Source organism: Myotis davidii, unplaced genomic scaffold, assembly GCF_000327345.1.
Source record: "Myotis davidii unplaced genomic scaffold, ASM32734v1 scaffold420, whole genome shotgun sequence".
Classification (NCBI taxonomy): Eukaryota; Metazoa; Chordata; class Mammalia; order Chiroptera; family Vespertilionidae; genus Myotis; species Myotis davidii.
This window is the reverse complement of record NW_006294421.1, coordinates 466,426-486,236: the sequence shown is the minus strand read 5'-3', so window position 1 is coordinate 486,236 and position 19,811 is coordinate 466,426. Positions and strand designations below refer to the sequence as shown.

The following is a 19,811-nucleotide window of genomic DNA, read 5'->3' as shown; positions in this document are numbered from 1 at the left end:
CCTGATTCACCCCAACATATACATAATTTTATATTCCCTGATGTTTTGGACAATATAATTTCAAATGAATCAAGCAACAGGATATTTAGTGTTTCCTCAGGAAAATAACTGCATATTTGTAAGAATTATTACTGTTAACGTTCCCCCAGGTGTGCTCTTCTCGTGACTGCTTTAAACTGTACTTTACTCAATTCCTCTGTTCTCTTCATGCTTAATCTCTTCAGGTTTAGAAAAAAAGTTTATTTTTAACTCAAATTATGAGTAAGGCTAGCATCACCAGTGAGACAGAAACTCAGTAGTTTCTGAATTTCAATTTAGTTTTCGTCTGCTAAAAGCTGAAAGGATTAGGTTTAGGTGGAGAATTTAGACTGTAGTACTTTCATTGTTGTCTAATTATAAAATACTTAGGACTTTTTGCACTGTACTTTGGGGAACCTTCAGGCTTCTGGGGTCAATTCTAGTAGGCCCCAAAGACTGACTAATGTATTTTTCCCTTCCTTCCTCCCTTCTTCCCTCCCTTCCTTCCTTCCTTCCTTCCTTCCTTCCTTCCTTCCTTCCTTCCTTCTTTCTCTCCCTCCCTCTCTCATTCACAATTATTCAACAAACCTTTGTGTATTCAATATATCCTGGTTAGTTTGGTCCGGTTCCCCAGGGAGCACTTATCGTCAATAAGTTATGGTGTAGAAAACTGTAAAGTAATAAGCATATGGCCAGATGATAAAGATGATATCCGTAATGATGATGTTCTCATGGAAGGGGAATGTCTAGGTAGGGGATAGCAGTGACACTAGAGAAGCTTTTGTATAGGAGCTGAAGGATAAATAAAAAAAGCTGTGGTAAATGTATACAATGGAATGTTACTCGCCTATAAAAAAGAATGAAATCTTACCATTTGCTACAGCAGGGCTAGACCTAGAGGATATTATGCTGAGTGAAATAAACCAGTCAAAGACAAATACCATATGATTTCACTTATATGTGGAATCTAAAGGTCAGAATAAACAGACAAAATTTAAACAGACTCATAGATACAGAGACCAGAGTGATGATAGCAGGAGGGTAGAAGGATTGGAGGACCCAGTAAAAAATGTGAAGAGATTAAGAATTATAAATTCATAGTCACTAAATTGTCAGGGATGTAAAGCCCAGTATAGGGAATATAGTCAATAATATTACAACAACTATGTATGGTGCCAGGTGGATACTTGAAATATCAGAGGGAACATTTTGTAAAGTATATGATTGCCTACCTACTATGCTGTACATCTGAAACAATTACAAAATAATATTGAATGTAAAATGTAATTGAAAAATAAAATTAAAAAAGTAAATATAAAGGAATGAACTTTAAAAAAAAGTTCACCATGAAATCCTGCCATTGAGAACAACCAACCATGTGAGGCAGCCCAAGGTGCTTCAAGAAATACAATTGCATCCTGAAAACAGATTTAAGCTCCTGGAACTGGTCTTCCAGCGAAGACAATTTCCACCGGAGCCTCTGCAATATCAGACCTAGAGTGCTTATGCCCTGTAGGCACCGCGGTTCGATTCATTCTTCAAATGAAGAGGTGATGTGGTCGAGAGTGAGGACAGAAAGTGAACTGTTCTTCACTTATCAGCTTTTTTTAGTTAGCAGTTACCTTACAAGAAGCTTCTAAGACTCGGTTCTTTTAATTTTTTCTTATGCATCTCTTTTGTAGATATGCATTGCCATCATCTATTCTGGCTGCCATAACATAGGCATATGGACTGGGTGGCATAAATGACAGGCACGTTTTTGTTTACAGTTCTGGAGGCTGGAGGTTTAGATTGAGGGGCCAGCAGGTCAGGCTGTGGTGAGGCTCTTTGTGGCTTGCAGGGAGCACCTTTCCCCTGTGTGCTCACACAGCTGTCCCTCGGCGCCTGCCGGAGGAAAGGGAGCAGGGCAGAGAGAGAGAAAGCCAGATCAAGCCTGAAATTATTTGAATATTTAGAATATTAAGTTCTAAATTAGGTAAATAATTGTGGTTATTGAAGAAATGTCCTGGGAAATAATAAGAATAAATCTATACATTCATGGGTTTTGACTGTAATATACCACGATCAGATCGTTCCGTGAACATTGAGTGGCGAAGCTCTTTTATGTTGTTTACTTCCTCAAAGGATGTGGGATCTGCAGGAATATACATACATGTCTTCCAGTGGCCTGGAACTGAGTTTTGGAAAAATGAGAAAAGAATCTCAACAAATGTTTTGCCTTTAAAGAATTTTCTTCCTTAGGGAGAAAACACACACAGTGTATATATACTCACACCCACCACACACAGACATACCCGCATGTATGCAGGCACATGTACACACATGTAAACATATGCATGCACATATGCACACATTATCTCATTCCTTCTTTATGTTTTGCTTTGTGAACCATTGCCCATAGAAAGGATATATGCTAGCACTGAGATGTACAGCACAATAAAATTACAAACCTGACTGACAAGCCAGCATGTTAGCAACAGCTACAAGACAAAGTTGTGTGTTTTTTTTTTAAATAAGATAAATATTGGCTTTCGTGAACAGTACAATCACATTCATTTTACAAAGGAGTTAGGTTCTAATGTCAACAAAAGGCAACAATTGGATCTGAACAGAATTACACTTGAAAGTTACATACATCTCTCACAAATTGCAGAATTTTATCAAACCTGCCAGTTTTATTTTTGTTTTCTCCCAGAGCAATAGAACAGATCACTGTTCTTTCACTCGGCAACTGGAGTAGTTTGTGTTGAAGGGCCTCGCCATGTGAAATCATGTGAACTCCAAAACTCCGGGGTCACACTTGCACAGTGACACCCCCCCAGGGGCCCAGGGAATGGACACTGGCTATAAGCACTACCCCCCATGGGAGCACGTGTTCACTGAGTGTATTGGAGGCGTTAAAGGTGAAACTGCTTATGCTCCAAGTTCTCTCTCTCCCCTCTCTGTCTATCTAGCTCCCTCCTCCTTTTTTTTCACTTTCACTTATATTTTGTGTTGATCTCAGGTGTACAGCTGAGGGGTTAGACAGTCACATACTTTACACAGTGTTCCCTTCGATGTTTCCAGTACCGCAACTGGCACCGTACATAACAGTTATCACAATATTATTGACTATATTCCCTGGACTGCACTTTACATCCCTGCGACTATTTTGTAACTGCCCATTTGTACTTCTTAACCCCTTTACCTTTTCACCTACTCCCCCAACCCTCCTCCTTTCTGGCAGCCACCAGTCCACTCTGTGTTTATGAGTCTATTTCAACTTTGTTTATTTTATTCTTTAGATTCCACATATAAGTGAAATCATATGGGATTTGTCTTTCTCTGACCGCCTCTCGAGCCCCCTTCTTTGTCAGTCTCTTGTGTTTGCTAAACATGTGTAGTCCCATAGACGAATCCAAACACACTGCAACTCTATGGCATATGGCATTCTACTTTTATACATCTTTGATTACATGCATGTTTATATATTCTCTTTTGAAGTCACAAATATAAATACCTATGTGTGTGGCTGTTGGACTTTTAGAAATTCTGTTAGGAGCAGGAATTTCATCTCAGATGGCACCATGTGATACTGCTGTGTTCCTAGACCACCTGGATGCAAAAAAAGAACCATGCACATAGATGTGCAAGTCAGTTTCCACACCTGGATGATAATTCAAAGGTATAAACCCATCAAATGATGGTAACTTTCTAAGCCCTGGTATGGTACAGTAGCCATCATTAAGGCTCTTTTCTAAGGTTGATATGAAGACATAACTTTTCAATTATTTTTTGTTAGTTTAGAGTAAAAAATTATGTTATTGTTATATTGCCATTGTTAGGTTGATATGTTAAACACCTTAGTTGATAGTTCTACTCTGTAATCTCAGGTACCATCCAGCTGCCACTCCCTAACACAGTGACAGTCCTTTCCCAGAGGAGATTGAGTTAGGTTATTCTCTGAGAAGCTGAATGACTATACTATACTTTTCTTCATGCTTAACCACAATTGAATGCGTGCATATCCTACAAGGCTAACACGTGTAAATTTTTTGAAGGTCATATTTCTTCATAAATGACTGTTTCAAGTTCATTTAAGTTTGAAGATTTTGACATTGTGATTAAGAACAGTTTTGATGCTAAAGTCTCCTATGTCAGAGGAAAACAAATCAAGTTCTTAGAGTATACAATATTCTTTAAGAAATTCAATGCAATGTAAAAACTCTCCAAAATCTTCTTGTATGAATTCTACTGTGGTTGTTACATAGCTTCATTCACCAAGTTTACATTGTTTACTGAACACCAAGTGAGCACTCTGAAAGGTACTGGGTAAACTGCAGTGAGGAAAAGCAAGTCCTTGGCCTTCTGAAGCTTATGATCTCCTGGAGGGGTGATTAGCCATAAATAGCTAAAGAAATACCAACTTAAAGAAGTGTCAGGAAGACAGGACGGGGTTCAGTTAGAGAATAACAAGAGGGTCAGTAACTCACTGGGTGATTAGTAAAGCCTTGTTGGGAGGAGGTAGTTTCAGGCTGAGACTTAGAGAAGGAGAAAGAGTCAGCCTTTAAAGAGCACAGGGCAGAGTGCTCAGGCAGAGATCAGCAGGTATCAATCATCAAGGCATAAAGGACTTGGGTGTTTCCAGAACTGGTAGTAAGCTGGTGTGGTTGCTTGCATCAGGGCTTTTAAGTGTGTGTGTGTGTGTGTGTATTGGAATGGGGGGATTGAAGAGTAGATGGCATGAGATGAGGTTAGATCAATAAATAGGTACCTTGACCCAGCTGCTTTGGCTCAGTGGATAGAGCATCAGCCTGCAGACTGAAGGGTCCCCAGTTTGATTTCGGTTGGGGACACATGCCCGGGTTGTAGGTTTGATTCCCCAGTGTGGGGCATGCAGGAGGCAGCTGGTCAATGATTCTCTCTCATCATTGATGTTTCTCTTTCTCTCTCTCCCTCTCCCTTCCTCTCTGAAATCAAGAAAAATAAAAATAAATAAATAAATAGGTGCCACGTGATTCCTGATGTGTAGGCCATGGTAAGGCTCCAGATTTTAAAAGAAGCATAACTAGAGCCCATCAAATTTTAAGGGTAGAGAATCATTATCTGATTTAATTTTTTAAAAGCTCACTTTGGCTTCTTTGTGGAGAATAAAATATGTGTGAGCATGTGCCCATATCTTAGTGTTAGTGGTTAAAAATGAGACCACAAGCTATGAGACCAGTTGGAGGGCTATGAGAATCATTTAGTCAAAGATAATGATGGCTTGGATCATAGGGTGACAATGAAGATAGAGTCAACCGGATGGATTTGAAAATATTTCTGAACTTACTGATGGATCTGATAGTCACGATGAGGAGGAGTCAGGACTCGAAGATGATTTTTTTTCAACTGTGTGTATCATGGTGCCATTTACTAAGATCAGGTTTGGGGCAGGATCAGGTTCAGAGGGAGGTCATGTTCACTTCTAGATATCTAACACCAAACCTATTGCAATATTTATTAATTCATCAAACATTGATTGAGCTTCACCATATGCCAGACATAGTATGAAGTGCGGAGGATATCTAGTGTCCTTAAGCTTATGGAATTAGAGAGGTGGTGGACTTCAGTGTGCTGGAAGGCACCATAGTTAGAAATGATCCTGGCCAACATTGTCATTTTATAGGTGAAGGATAGAATTTGAGCCATTCAATTTCTGAAGAAATATCAAGACTGCTCTATAAAAATCATAGTTATTTTAATAAACCTTAGTTTTACTCATCCAGCAATAGTTGTAGCATTATTTTCTGTTGGAGATATGATACAATCTGTTTTCATTTCTGTTTAATGAATTGTTACAATTAATACTATTGAAATACTTGCTGATGCATTCTGAAGTTATGAAATTAGAGGCATCATAGCCAGGAGTTCAGTGGGTGATGGTGTCATTGGTTTCACCAGACTTGTAAACAACTTATGTAAGAAGAATTATAAACAATGTTCTAATGTGCACACATTTTTTCTAAGGCATTAATGGTAGATATAAACAAAATTGGGCAGTTGTATTTTTTACCTTATTGATGGTAGGTTCCTAATTACCTTGAAGAATTTTAGAGGGTATTTTTCAAACTTAATAGAAAACATGAATTATAAGAGAAAATAAAAAAGAAAAAGAAGGGCCAAAGGAAAGAGTCTGTTGTGCATGAATTCTAGGGGTGTTGTGTGTGTATGTGTATGTGTGTGTGTGTGTGTGTGTGTGTGTGTGTTAGAATGTTTGTTTTAAGGAATACCTTTATAAGTTCAACTCTATAAGTTAAGGTATTTGGTCAAAGAATAAATAGGTACTGATGAAATAACTTGTGTAGATTTGAACAATTTAAATACCAGGAGACCAAAACGATTATTTAGAGTGGTCTAAATAAGCATACTTATTATCTAAATTATGTTAAGCATTTACTGTTCATTTAGAGTGAGCTTTACATGGCTCCTTATACTTGGTCAAGTAATGTAAAAGAAAAGAGATGAAAGTTCCTGCCCTGAGGGCGTAACAAACTGTGAAGCATTAGGCATGATCCAATCTGCACACACATGCACGCACACGATGGGGGAATGCTTCCTGCAGGAAGGTGTTTCTGACTTGGGAATGCCTTATGCAGCAAAGGAAGTTTCAAGATGTTTTATAGAGATGAGGGCTTATTTAGTGAGAAGGATGTTTCGGTTTAAAAAGGAAACTGAATATTAAATGAGACAGATGGTGATCAAATGGCCTACTTGACACCTAAAGGCGGTTTATAGAGATGGAGATGAAAGCAAGGGTGGAGATAGCTTGGAATGCATGCCAGTGGAAGAGGCAAAGCTACTGAGAAGATGGTTGAGATGCTCACAATCTGATTAATTAGAGCCAAAGTTCTGCTTCATCTCTGCAACTGGGAGGGCAGGACTAAAGTCAGAAACTAAAGGTCCAATAATGGAAGGTCTGACCCTGTCCCTTCAAAGAAGAAACTTAAATAACTAAGGGCTGACAATGGGAACTTCATGGAATTTAGAATTAGGACGGTGTACATACAAATCAATGGAAAAATCAATGGTGAAAAGAAGGACTAGACAAAAAGTCAGTTTGTTTTCTGGAATCAAGCAGAAAAGTAGGAGCTTTGTGCCTGGATACACCAGGACAGGAATATTCTGTTTTATTACTTAGTATGTATCTTTATATTCTCATCAAAGATACAAGGGTAAGAATGGACTTTTCATACAAATACGCAATATTAGTAAGAATTTGCAGAAAGCTTTCAGGGCAGGAAAATGTCTTTTATTCTTAGCCACTTGTCTCTGGTTCTCCCAGAAAGCCACCTCCCCATTTTACTGTGGCAGTTTAGCTTCTCCCCTGGTGATTAAGATTTTCTCTACAATAAACTAAGTTCCTTACTATGTATTAGTATAGTGTGTACGATCCTATACTCCTTCACACATAACTCTGCAACATTCTTCATCATGCAATTGACTTAGTCCTGGTATTTGAAGGAAACTCAACTGGCTGAGCTGAGGGTTTTATTATTATTTTTTAATTATTTTTTTTCTCCCTAAACTTTTTCAGCTGCACTGATTCCTGAACGGCCAAAGAAACTCTCAATAGGATACACTTTGGGGGAAAGGGGCCAGATACATCTTGAGAAATTTTCACATATGTAAAACAAATGTCTTCCATTGAGGTTTTTAAAATAGTCCCTTTAAACTTTAACATGTGTCAGGCTAGTGTTTGCTCAGATAATCACAGGCCTGTGCAAATGGGCCCCAATCAGTACACACCAGACACAGAGGCCCATTATCATGAGAGTTATGGTTTTTGTTGGTTGATTTAGTTTTAAAAAAATTGCTTCTTAACACATTACCTCCAGAAATTTCCCATCTTTAGATCTACTTAGTAAAAAAGGGATGTTATTGCCCAGCTGACCAGCTCACTTAAGGGAGACACAACAAATTCTCTCCAAGTTTTCCCCAGTCACAATGTTGTCAGGTCTGTGGTTTGCTTCTAGAAATTTGGCAAGTGAGTTGATATACATTTTTCACTCCTCATCCTGGTTTTTTTCTTGTTTTTTGTGTTTTTTTTTTAAAGAGGTAGGTGTGATTTTCAGGAGTGAATACATCAAGCACCTTATTATGTCTTTTGTTTGTTTGCTAAATAGGAAAGTCCATCAGCTTGATAATGGAGGAGAACAATGACTCCGCTGAGAACCCCCAACAAGGCCAAGGGCGGAATAATGCCCTGAAGTGTGGGTGGCTGAGGAAGCAAGGAGGCTTTGTCAAGACTTGGCATACCCGCTGGTTTGTGCTCAAGGGAGATCAGCTATATTATTTCAAAGATGAAGATGAAACCAAGCCCTTGGTAAGTAAGGAAATAAAAAGCACTGTGGGTCCAAGGGCTCTAAGAAGTAAAGGGGTTTGCATGAAACCGATAGTCTCCTTCAGTTCACTGGCATCTTTCATACTTTTTCTCATTGTTTACCGTGGTTCAAGATGATGAACTTGCAAATTGAGGCCAAGAGGCAAATTATATTAGTATAATATTAATTTTGATTTCTACTAAGCTGGAACATACTGTCTGAGTCTCTCAAGCAAACTAATTTCATGAGAAAATGTTAATGGACCTCTGCTAGAACATACATATTGTAGCCAGACATCTTTCCTTTTCTCAAAAATAAGTTGGAAGCGAAGGAAGACTGTACATGAACCTTTCAGTAAGTTATGGGACACCTTTAGTATTAATTCTCTGGGGTGCTTCCCTCCACTTTAACTCATATGAAATATGGATGTGGAGCTAAAGTGAACAATGCTGATACATCCAACCGGCATACACAATATGTTCTGGGAAGAGTTTCTTTGTGGTTCCTAAGTGGTCTTTTATTTGCTTACTTACTTAGTCATTTTCTCAGCCACAAATCTCTAGGCTGCAATGTGAGAGAAGAAAAATCTCTTTCTCCCTGTAGCTATAAGGTTTTTATTCAGCTCTGATCATTGCTTATCAGTTGATGAAAGGAGATATGAACTGAGGTATTGCATCACTTATGTGTTTTTCCTCCCTTTACATCCAGAGGACATATGAATAAGAGAAGAAACATTTTAGATTCATTTACATAAATATCCCTAACAGTGTGTTCTTGTGGCTACTCCCCTTGTCTTAAAGTTCAATGACTTAAGAATTTGGATCAGCACTCTGCTTTAGTATTTTAAATTCCTCAGACATTATAATTTTACAGTTTTTATTAATATAATTGAATCAGATAAAAATAGTAATGTCAATACATACTCCAAACCTCAGTCATTATTTGAAAATACTAATTTTTTGAGCATTTACCAGAGCCAGGCGTTAGACTAAGAATTATTTATATTGTTTTATGAAATGCTTAAAATAATTCCATGAGGTAGGATTATCTCCATGTATGCATTCAGAGACCAAGGTTTAAGTACAATTCAGATTACCCAAAGTTAGACACTTTTGCCTTTAAATAAGTCTAAGTTCCTATGGCCTCAGCCAAAGACCTCATAAATAATTAATGAGAATATTCCATATTGGGATCATGACAGTTATAGTGCATTTCTGTACCTGTTATTGCATTCATCATAGCAAATCAGTAGAGAATCTGGGATTATCATTACAGATGAAGTAATAGAGATATCAAGTGATGTAACGAAAATCTATAGAGATAGAACTAAAGCAGTAGTCTTTCTTTTGTTTCTCATCTCATACTCAAGTGTTCTTTTCTCATTGCACCATGTTTTATACAATGTAATAGTCACATAAATATATTATCTTGAACATATAATCACTTTACTAAACTGAGAAAAAGAGATCAGGTTAATGTGAAAAATCGTGGAATATGGGGGATCCAATATGAAGACTTTGATATGGAAGAACACATTGAAATACATAGGAGGAGTTTGAGTAAAATTCAATGTTTCATCCTGTGGACTGGGTTGTTAACCAGGGTGGGTATGAATTAAATGACTAATTAGGTCTGATGCTGGACCTAAACAAAGGATTAGGGAGAGCTAACAGAGAATGCAGGAGCTGCGTGATGGAAAACTGAAAGCAGACCTAACAAAAGTTCTCTTTGGTGAGCTTCATGTACCTTCTAGTACTGAAGGTAGGAAACAATGGATCAAGTCTGAGTTCAATGTTTCTAAAGTGTGAGGACCTGCAGGTTTCAGAGAATATGTAAATGAACCCCCTCCCCTGCTTTGAGGAACTCTGCCCTAAACTGTTCAAAGAGGATATCATCTTACTGCCTTGGCTATGCTTCTCTAAGTAATTTCTCAGGTCTGCCTTGTCACAAAAAGTATTCATTCAGTGTCTTTAACTTTCATAAACACTTGAAAATATAAATTAGAAAATGCCCTTGATTAATGCAAAAGAAAATTGTCCTCAAAATGAAAATTACTTTTTATAATATTTTTAAGGTAAGTTGTATTTTCATATTAGCATGCCACTACCATTTGTAGACTTATAATAGCTGAAATGAGCAAAATAGAGTTGTATTGACAAGAAAGTACTTATTCTTATACAAACCAAACAAAGCCTACATCAGTTCCCACAGAGTTTTCTTACTAGTAAGTAACAAACAGAAAAAGAGTGCCTCCCTTCTGGTGCACAGCAGGGCCAAACACTAAACACCTAGAATTGCAATGGAGAAATTGAAGTTGCTTCACTGCCGGGTGAGAATGGGAAGTTATTGCTCTAAACCTGAACTCCCGAAGGCTTACAATCAGAGGGTTTTAAGAAGTTACAGAGAACAGGCATGTGGAATCGCTGGTGGGGCAAGTTTTAATTGGAAGATTTTAGAATGCTACCATTTATGGTGAGGGCTTCAGCACTGGATCTTCCTGGATCCTTTGCTTCTGACAGGGTTCCAGTGTTCAAGGTCCAGTCAAGGCCTAATCCCTTGGTTCCAATGGGAAGGGGCAAGGCTTTGCCCTGGGGGTAGCAGTGGGACAGGGGTGGCACAATCGCAGAGCTGTCTCTGTGAAATGCCTCAAGAACTGTATTGATCACCAAGCTGCTTAAAGCAAGCAGAACCAGTGGTCAATGTGATTCATGTGCTGTTCATTAATTTTTCTTTCTATATATTATTTATTAAATATTTGCTACTAAAGCAGTAAAATTTTGGGATAAATAGCTTATACACATGGGATAAATAACATACATATATATATATATACACATATATACCTTTCACAGCAGTACAAGCACTGTGAATTTTAACATTGCACTTTTAAATTTTAATTTTTCACATTGATGTTTAAGCACATGTGAACAGAATCAGGTTAAAAACCAGCAATTTCTATATCAGAGGGCACTTAGTTTAAATAACCATATAATTGCCTATGCATGAACTAATTTCTTCCTTTAAAGTAGATTCTTTAAGTGAGGGTAGGTGCTTGTCACACTATAAATGCTAAAACATATTTTTGGATTAGTTGGTGAATGAGTCCGTAAAAGCCTATGCAGCCGTGGGCAAACTACGGCCCACGGGCCGGATCCAGCCCGTTTGAAATGAATAAAACTAAAAAAAAAAAGACCGTACCCTTTTATGTAATGATGTTTACTTTGAATTTATATTAGTTCACACAAACCCTCCATCCATGCTTTTGTTCCGGCCCTATAGTCCAGTTTAAGAACCCATTGTGGCCCTCGAGTCAAAAGCTAGCCCACCCCTGGATAGCCATGTGGGGGGAGGCCAGAACCAGGCACTGTGAGTAGTATTGCCTATTCTCAGCTTCATACATCAAAATCACAACTCTGTATTTTCAACAATAATGTTTAAATCACATTAAATAAATTCTGTAGAGATATATTATAGAACAATGTTTAAAGAATTGATCACCTCAATGCAGAACAATTGAACACCTTGAAAAATGTTTACATTGGGAAATTAGTAGTTGTCATAAAAGCCCTCATTTTATAGACAGTGTAAATATGTGTTAATGTGTGTGTGTGTGTGTTTGTGTGTGTGTGTGTGTGTGTGTGTTTGTGTGTATATATGTGTGTATTGACCAAGGGGTAGTAATGAATGGCAGATGAGGAACTAGAAATCAGATTTCCTTGCTCCTGATTCAGGGTTTCTTCAGCATAGCCCTTCGCTTGCTCACAAATCTTCAACTGTTCTTTAGATTTGCTTTCAGTCAGAAATACTTATTGGTTGTTTATTTCCAATATTGGCATTTTCAAGCATAAGAATGTCCTAGGTCTTCATATATTTTGATGATGGCCAGTTCAATAATGCTAGAGGAAATGTCACTCATGAAATGAAAAAAAAAATCATTCTTTTAAGTATTCCTAACCAGTGAAAAGTGTTCAACAAACTTACTCTAGATTTCTTTTCCCCTTTGTAGATGGAATTTTAAAAATGAGAGTATTAAAACTCTTGAACTTTTGTCCTTCCCATCCTCAAAAATGTTCTCTAATATAATAGAACTTTCATTGAGTTCCTCAACAACTCAATAAAGAGAGGAAATTCTATCATTAAGCTTGTTATTAAAAACTACCCTGTTGTTGAGGAAAACATATAGGGTGGGGCAAAAGTAAGTTTATAGTGTTTGTATGGAAATAATGCAATAATTAACAACTAAGAATACAAGAATAAACTCTGTGTCTCACGTACTCACAACTGTAAAGCTACTTTTACCCCACCCTGTATAAGCAAAATTATAATTGGACAGGCTACCATGTAAGTACTGAAGGCTCTGAAAACACAGGTATAATTAGTGCCAGGAGTGAGTGGTGACTCTGTTGGAAGGGCCTGGGAAAGGCTGCACAAAGCAAGAGTGGCCCTTACCTGGGGTGTTGAAGGAAAGACATGGAGTTGTAAAATTAACATCTGTGGGTAGTTCCTTATTGAGAAGGCAGTGAAAGGACAAGAAATGGGGCTAGACAGCGGTTCTCAACCTGTGGGTCGCGACCCCTTTGGCGGTCGAAGGACCCTTTCACAGGGGTCACCTAAGACCATACTGCATATCAGATATTTACATTATGATTCATAATAGTAGCAACATTACAGTTATGAAGTAGCAACGAAAATAATTTTATGGTTGGGTCACAACATGAGGAACTGTATTTAAAGGGCCAGAAGGTTGAGAACCACTGGGCTAGAGAAATAGGTGGAGCCAGGACTTAATGGGATGCATGTGTTGCGCAATGAGAACGGATTCTCTGGTAGGCAATGCAAAGTTATTTTCATAACACCTGTGCTATTCAAGCTACAAAAACTGCACTAATTTGTTAGAAAGAAATAATGGCAGCTTTTTCCTGTTGTATTACTCTGCAAGGTTGCCATAACGAAATACCATAGACTGGGGGGGCTTGATTAACGGAAATTTATTCTCTCACAGTTGTGGAGGCTGGAAGTCCAAGATCAAGGTGCTTCCAGAGCTGGTTTCTGGTGAGGCCTCTCTTCTTGGCTTGCAGACAATCTCCTTCCCTCTGTGTCCTCCCATGGCCTTTTCTCTGAACATAGAAGAGTAAGATAGCTCTGGTGTCTCTTCTGCTTATAAGGACAGAAATATTAGTAGATTAGCCTCACCATTAATGTCTAATTTAATGTAATTGTCACCTTAGAGGCCCTATCTCCAAACATAGCCACTAGAGGGTATTTTGGCTTCAACATGTGATTTGAGGTAGAAGGGCACAATTCAGTCCACAACACTTAATATGTTGTAAAACTATGCTGATGAATATAACTTTTCACTTAGGTTTTCCTTCCACCTGTTGCATCAACTATTATGTCTACTAGAACCTAATGTACCTGTTTCAGTGCATTATATACTTACTTACTTGAACCTAATATTGGTGTTTCATGTTCTTTTTCAAATTGTACCTTGGTCTCCAAATATTCCATGACTTGCACAAGTGTGAGAACCCAGAATCTCTCCCGGCCACTTTTCTTGTACGTTCTTTTTGAGCAAAAGTCAAAAGTGATTCTAGGTTCTCCTCTCAGGAGAGAGTGCCTGATTTGTAAACAAGGCTTTCCAGACCTTAGCCAGGGTGCCCCCAAATGGAACTATTTTATATTTAAGATAAACCAAGCTAAAATGTGTAGCATTCTATAATTTTAAAAAATGGAAAACACTTCAGTTCTTCAGGGCCAAAACTCTCCCCAGAAACCACTTTCTACAGTGTTTACACTTACATAGATACAGATTTTCATAACTGATTTTAAAAATAAAGTTTATTTTGGTTGTTTATGAAAAACCAAATAAAGAAAAATGATGTACGCAGCCAATTTTTGAACATACATTAATGCATCCATAATGTCTGTCACTCATAGGCCACCACTATAAGAATTTACACTACTGTATTTTTCCAGCGTTTAGGCAATATTTTCTTTTGATTATTAATCTCTAAAAAACAAGTTAAAATTATACTATAGAGAAGAATCTATTTTAAAAAGGTCTCCCACCCTGGCCAGTGTGACTTGGTTGAGCAGCGTCCCATGCACCAAAGTATTGACTATCTGATTCCCGGGTTGCAGGCTCAGTCCCTAGTAGGGGGCCTACAAGAGGCAGCCCATCCATGTTTCTCACATTGTTTCTCTCTCTAAAACCAATAAAATCATTTAAAAAAAGATCTCCCATCCATCTGCGTACCCTTTGGGTTTTGGATAGCTATTTAAACAGTTTTAAAAAACAGATTTAAACTGGATTTGTGACAATATCTCTTTGGCTATTTTTAAAAAATAATTACGATAAATGACTGTGGCCTTAATTATAGACACTATAACATGTGGGAATCAACTGAGTCAGAGATAAAGTATGTTTATTATAGTTATCCTAAATAAGTGTAGGCATTGTTAAATGAATCCAGTGATAAATATCTAGTGCCTTTTTGGAACCATCTGTTTTACTTCTATCATGACATGTATTGTTACTTAAATAATAGCTACGTATCAAATTAGTGAATGTCCCTTGGTACTAGAATTTGACGCTGGAAAGCATTGATTTTTAAAAGCCAGTCTGAGACTCCTAATAAAATGACTAAAATCCAAATAGGCACCAACCCAATTAATCTAGTCTAGACTACAATAGGTATTGATCCAATTGTGTGGGGAGGCTTTTTCTGGACATGATGAAGATGACACTGTTGGATCACAATGGATTTTCTTAACTTAGAGAACAAAGTGATTTTGAGTGAATTTTAACCTGAGGGCTGACCTCTAAATGTGCATGAATTGATTACTGATTTAAGAATAAGCTCTAATTCTATATATTTAATGAAACTGGTGAGTTAATGAAATCTAGAATTCTCTAAGGCAACTGCTGTTCTCTTTTAAAATATATGAACCAGAAGAAGCCAAAACCCTGTTTATGTGATTAAAATAACACTAGAAACCTTAAAACTTGGATTTTATCTTCAAATCTAAAACTAAATTTCTAGGTATCATTTAAGTTTCTTGTACTTAAAAGGGCGCACAAGATGGTATTCTGCATCATCATAAAATTTTAGGAATTCTTAGTTCTTCACAGAATATGATTATATCAAGAGAGAGAGTATTATTAACATAAAATATTATTTTATTCTGCTAGTAGTTGGACAATTTTTTATTGCTTTCAGAAGTAATTTAGGCATAGAATTTTTTTATTTTGGAGTGGTCAAAACATGGGTTTTTGAGTAAAATTGTTTGTGTTGAATCTTAATTCACCACTTAATAATTCTGATGCATTGCCACTGAATAAGCCGATTTAAGCTTTTAGTTTAATAATCTTTACAATGAGATATTAATAATACATACCTTGGGATATCACTAAGAGTATTAAATAAAATAATTTATGCAAAGGATCTTAGAAAGCAGTAGCACATAATAAGCATAAAATAAATATTAGCCATTTTTCTACTATTAGTATGATAAAAAATGGGATTTCTTAAAGTATTCAACTACTCATTCATCCACTTGTGTGTCTTTTTTTGTATTCATAATACATTTATAGATTTCTAATGTGCATACCAATGCTATAAAGATTTTAAAAGAAGAAGCTTATTTCTTTCTCAAGTGAAAGTCCAAAGTAATTCTAGGTTAAGTGAAGGGAGTTTGCTTTAAACGACTGTTTAGAAACTTAGGCTGCCAATGATTTTGCAATTTTAATTTTTGGCTTCCAAGTTCACCATGGGGTCATTTCCTTCCCAGATTTAGAAGTGGGGGTATATAAGGAAGCATTGCATAACGGTTTAGATGGATCAGGTATGGTGATAGCTCTTATCACTTCTGTGCACATTCTGTTGGATGGAACTGAGTCGCATGGTCATACCTAACAGCATAGGAGGTTGGACATAGAGCCTAGCTTCGTCCTGGGAGCAGAAAAGAACATGGGTATTAAAAAAGAGTTCGCAGTCTCTGCCTCGGGTGATCAAATCATTCCAGACATTCATGAAGATGGTGTTAAATTCCAAAGGATGTTATAGATAATTGCAGTTACTGTACAATGTAATGAGTATTGTAATAAGGAAAATACAAGGAACCATTGGAGGCCATAGTAGGGGCACTTATAACTACTTTAAGGTTCAGGGAGAGCTTTTTAATGAGAATTGGAGGAGGATATAGCTTTATCACAAGCTATTGGCGGGGATGGGGTATGTGGCAGACTAAAAGGAATAGACCATGGTCCTTCAGTAGATTTTTTGGGGAATTGACAATGGTCAAGTATTTCAGTACTCAAGAATAAGTCAAGCAGTGATGAGATACGAATTTGGAGAAATAAAACACAGAAAATATGAGTCCAGTAAAGAGTGTTAAGGATTGTATATTTTATCTTGATATTTTACATTTCCCCTGCTTTTACGTGCCCTTTTCCTTGACTTACCGCTAAGCCCTTAATATAGGGATCATTCTATGTATCGTACATTGTGAAGGAATTCGAAATGCCCACCTATCCAAAAAGGCCTCCTCTGACAGTCCTACAATTCTGTCTGGTGTTCCTATGTAGTACTGCCTATTTTGTCTTGTGACTTTATCTCTTGAAAGATGATTGAAAAGCAACTGTGCTACAGATAAATGCTTCTAGCACCACTTATTACGTAAGCAAGAATTGTGGGAATGCCGGCCAAATCACTTTTGACTGTGGGAAGAAGAACTAAGAAGCTCTGTGGCTGCTGGAGAGGTCATCTGTGGTGAAGAGCAGCAGAGGATGTCTTTCTTGGACAAAGGCAGAAATTGATGGGAGGGGCATGGTGGCCAGAGGGACCGCAGTGTGAGAGAAATATCATAGTCATAATTTTCTCCAGAACTGCTGATCCAGAATGGGCATTTCCCTGGGAAGCAGTTGAGCTCAGTTGTTTTATATACAAATTCAGGAGTCATACTGCCTGGGCTCAGTCTAGACTTGTAGAGGAATACTACTCAGGTTTCCACCTGGATGTATCTTGACTTCTCACATGGACCACTTCATTTTTGACACTTCTGGTCACCAAATTTGGGATTGGGGGTTTCTCCACACCAAGAAATTCTCTAAGACACCATCTGGGTGTCTTATTCCTCCACCACTTCCGATGCCAGTTGTAAGGAGTAGGTCCTCAGGTTACTCACAACTTCTGTCTGACTTGACTACAAATGGGAAGCTCCCATAAGTCACCTTCCTGGGTTTGATGAACTTGCTAAAGCAGCTGACAAAACTGAGGGAAACCTTTATGAGTTTATTAAAGGATATAATAAAAGATACAGATAAACAGCCATGGAAGCTTCATCATGCAGGCCTAATCAAATATTAACTTTATTTCAAGCTTCAGTCTCCTCTTTGGTGGATAGGGGGTAGGGCTGAAAATTCTAAACTTCTAACTATGGCTTGGTGACAGCCCCAACCAGGAGCCATCTAGAAGCCCACCCAGAGTAGCTTTATTAGAATAAAAGGTATTTCTATCAGCCACGAAATTATAAGGATTCCTGTCAGGAGCCAGGGTCAGAGCCCAAATATTATAACAAAAGATACCACTAGTACTCTTAACACTTAGGGAATTATAAGGTTTTAGGAACTCTGTGCCAGGAACCAGGGCAGAAACCAATATATCTACTTTCTATTATCTCACAACTCCATCACTAGTTATAAACCTTGGTTAAGTTACTTGTTACTTACTTGGTAAATAACTTCTCTGAAAGATGTAAATAATAATAATAATACTTATCTCACAGAGTAATTATTAGCAAACATGAAATGTTTCCAGAATACTTATACAGTACCTATCCACATATTCAACACTCAATATATATTAACTATTGTTACTGTCATTATCATCACCAGCATTTTTACCATCTTTGACCATAAGGATACCCTGACACAGCAGTTTAGAAGTTAGGATCTGTAATATACACCTTATTACTTGAATAATGAAGGAAATAACAGGTGATCAGTTCATGTAAGTCATGCTAACCTCAAAGCAGAGAACTTGTTTTCACTTGTGACCTATGCTGCCAAAATACTGAACTCATGGAAAAAGCCTTAAAAAAACAATGCTCACCTTTGTAGTATGTCTTATTTTTTGCTTAAATTACTTTTTGGGCTCCTTCAAAGCTTATCAAAATGATTATGATGACAGCCACAGAGACTTGAAGGATTCCCTTTGCAAAACTGGACCACCCAGAGAGAGGCAGCCCTGGTTTTTTTCTTGTCTCATGCACAGCATGTACCCAAGTAAGCACATGTATCTATTCAATACCAGTTTGCGTAAAGAACTGCTGGAGTAGAGTCCCTTGAGTTCTGCTTCTAACATTTACTCATATTGACTGAAGACTTTTGTATTTGTGATGCAGTTCAATATACAGAACCAAATAGCCAATAGATGGACTTTCCTTATCTTATTAGAATAACAGGTATATTTCAATTATCCCAAGTGGTGGAGAAGAGAATTTTGGGGGAGGAAAAGAATGAGTAAAAATGCAATTTGAACATTTACATTTTTAGTGTTTAGAGTAATGTATTTTAAAAAGTTGCTTTAAAAATATTTATTGTTGAAAGTATTACTACATATGTCCCACTTTTTTCCCCTATTGACCCCCTTCTGTCCTCCCCCAGGCCTTAACTACACAATTGTCTGTGTCCATGGGTTATGCATATATGTTTATTAGTTTATTTGGCTTATTTACCCCCCTAACCTATGAATATTTGAAGAGTGCTACTTATTCTTTTAGGTTTCTTTTGGGCACTTGATCTTCCTGTCTTTTCTTCTTTAGCTTCCTCCTTTCCAAAGCCAGCTGCTCTCTGTTTTCTCTAGCACTATTACCATATGTTCATTCATTCAATGGCAATTTATTAATTGTAAACTACATACATTGTAATTTAGAAAACATTTGATCACATTTTATGTAGAAGGATTAAATTCCAGATTCAGGAGTTATTATTCCCACTTTCTGGAATTTGGCTCCTTTCCCTTAGAATGATGTCTTCAAGGTTCAGCCATGTTGCAGCATGTATTCGTACTTCCTTTCTTTATATGGTGGAATAGTATTCCATTGTATCAACAAACCACTTTTTTTTTTTTTTTATCTATCCTTCAGTTGACAGACACTTGGGTTATTTCTACTTTTGGAGTATTATAAATAACTAGGGGCCCAGTGCACGAAATTTGTGCACTGGGTTTGGGGGGGGGGGTGTCCCTCAGCCCAGCCTGCCCCCTCTCACATACTGGGAGCCCTCAGGCATTGACCCCCATCACCCTCCAATCACAGGATTGGCCCCTTACCCAGGCCTGACGCCTCTGACAGAGGCGTCAGGCCTGGGCAGGGGACCCTCATTTCCCCCCATCACTGATTCTGCCCCCAGCCCAGGCCTGATGCCTCTGGCCCAGGCATCAGGCCTCG

At 37.7% G+C, this 19,811-nt stretch overlaps 1 protein-coding gene across 7 annotated transcripts in view; it reads left to right on the top strand.

Annotated features, from left to right (window-relative positions):
- The window catches only part of ARHGAP24 (Rho GTPase activating protein 24), a 537,541-nt gene that overhangs the window by 123,548 nt on the left and 394,182 nt on the right, over window positions 1–19,811 (top strand). For 5 of the 7 annotated variants that reach the window (XM_015567154.1, XM_006768662.2, XM_015567153.1 and 2 more), the window contains exon 2: window positions 8,163–8,362. In XM_015567154.1, the coding sequence (XP_015422640.1) occupies window positions 8,183–8,362 (180 nt within the window). In that variant the 5' untranslated portion in view covers window positions 8,163–8,182. Of the gene's footprint in view, window positions 1–4,460; window positions 4,478–8,007; window positions 8,024–8,162; window positions 8,363–19,811 lie in introns of those variants that run through there. The other 2 variants (XM_015567156.1, XM_015567151.1) reach the window with 2 other exon arrangements.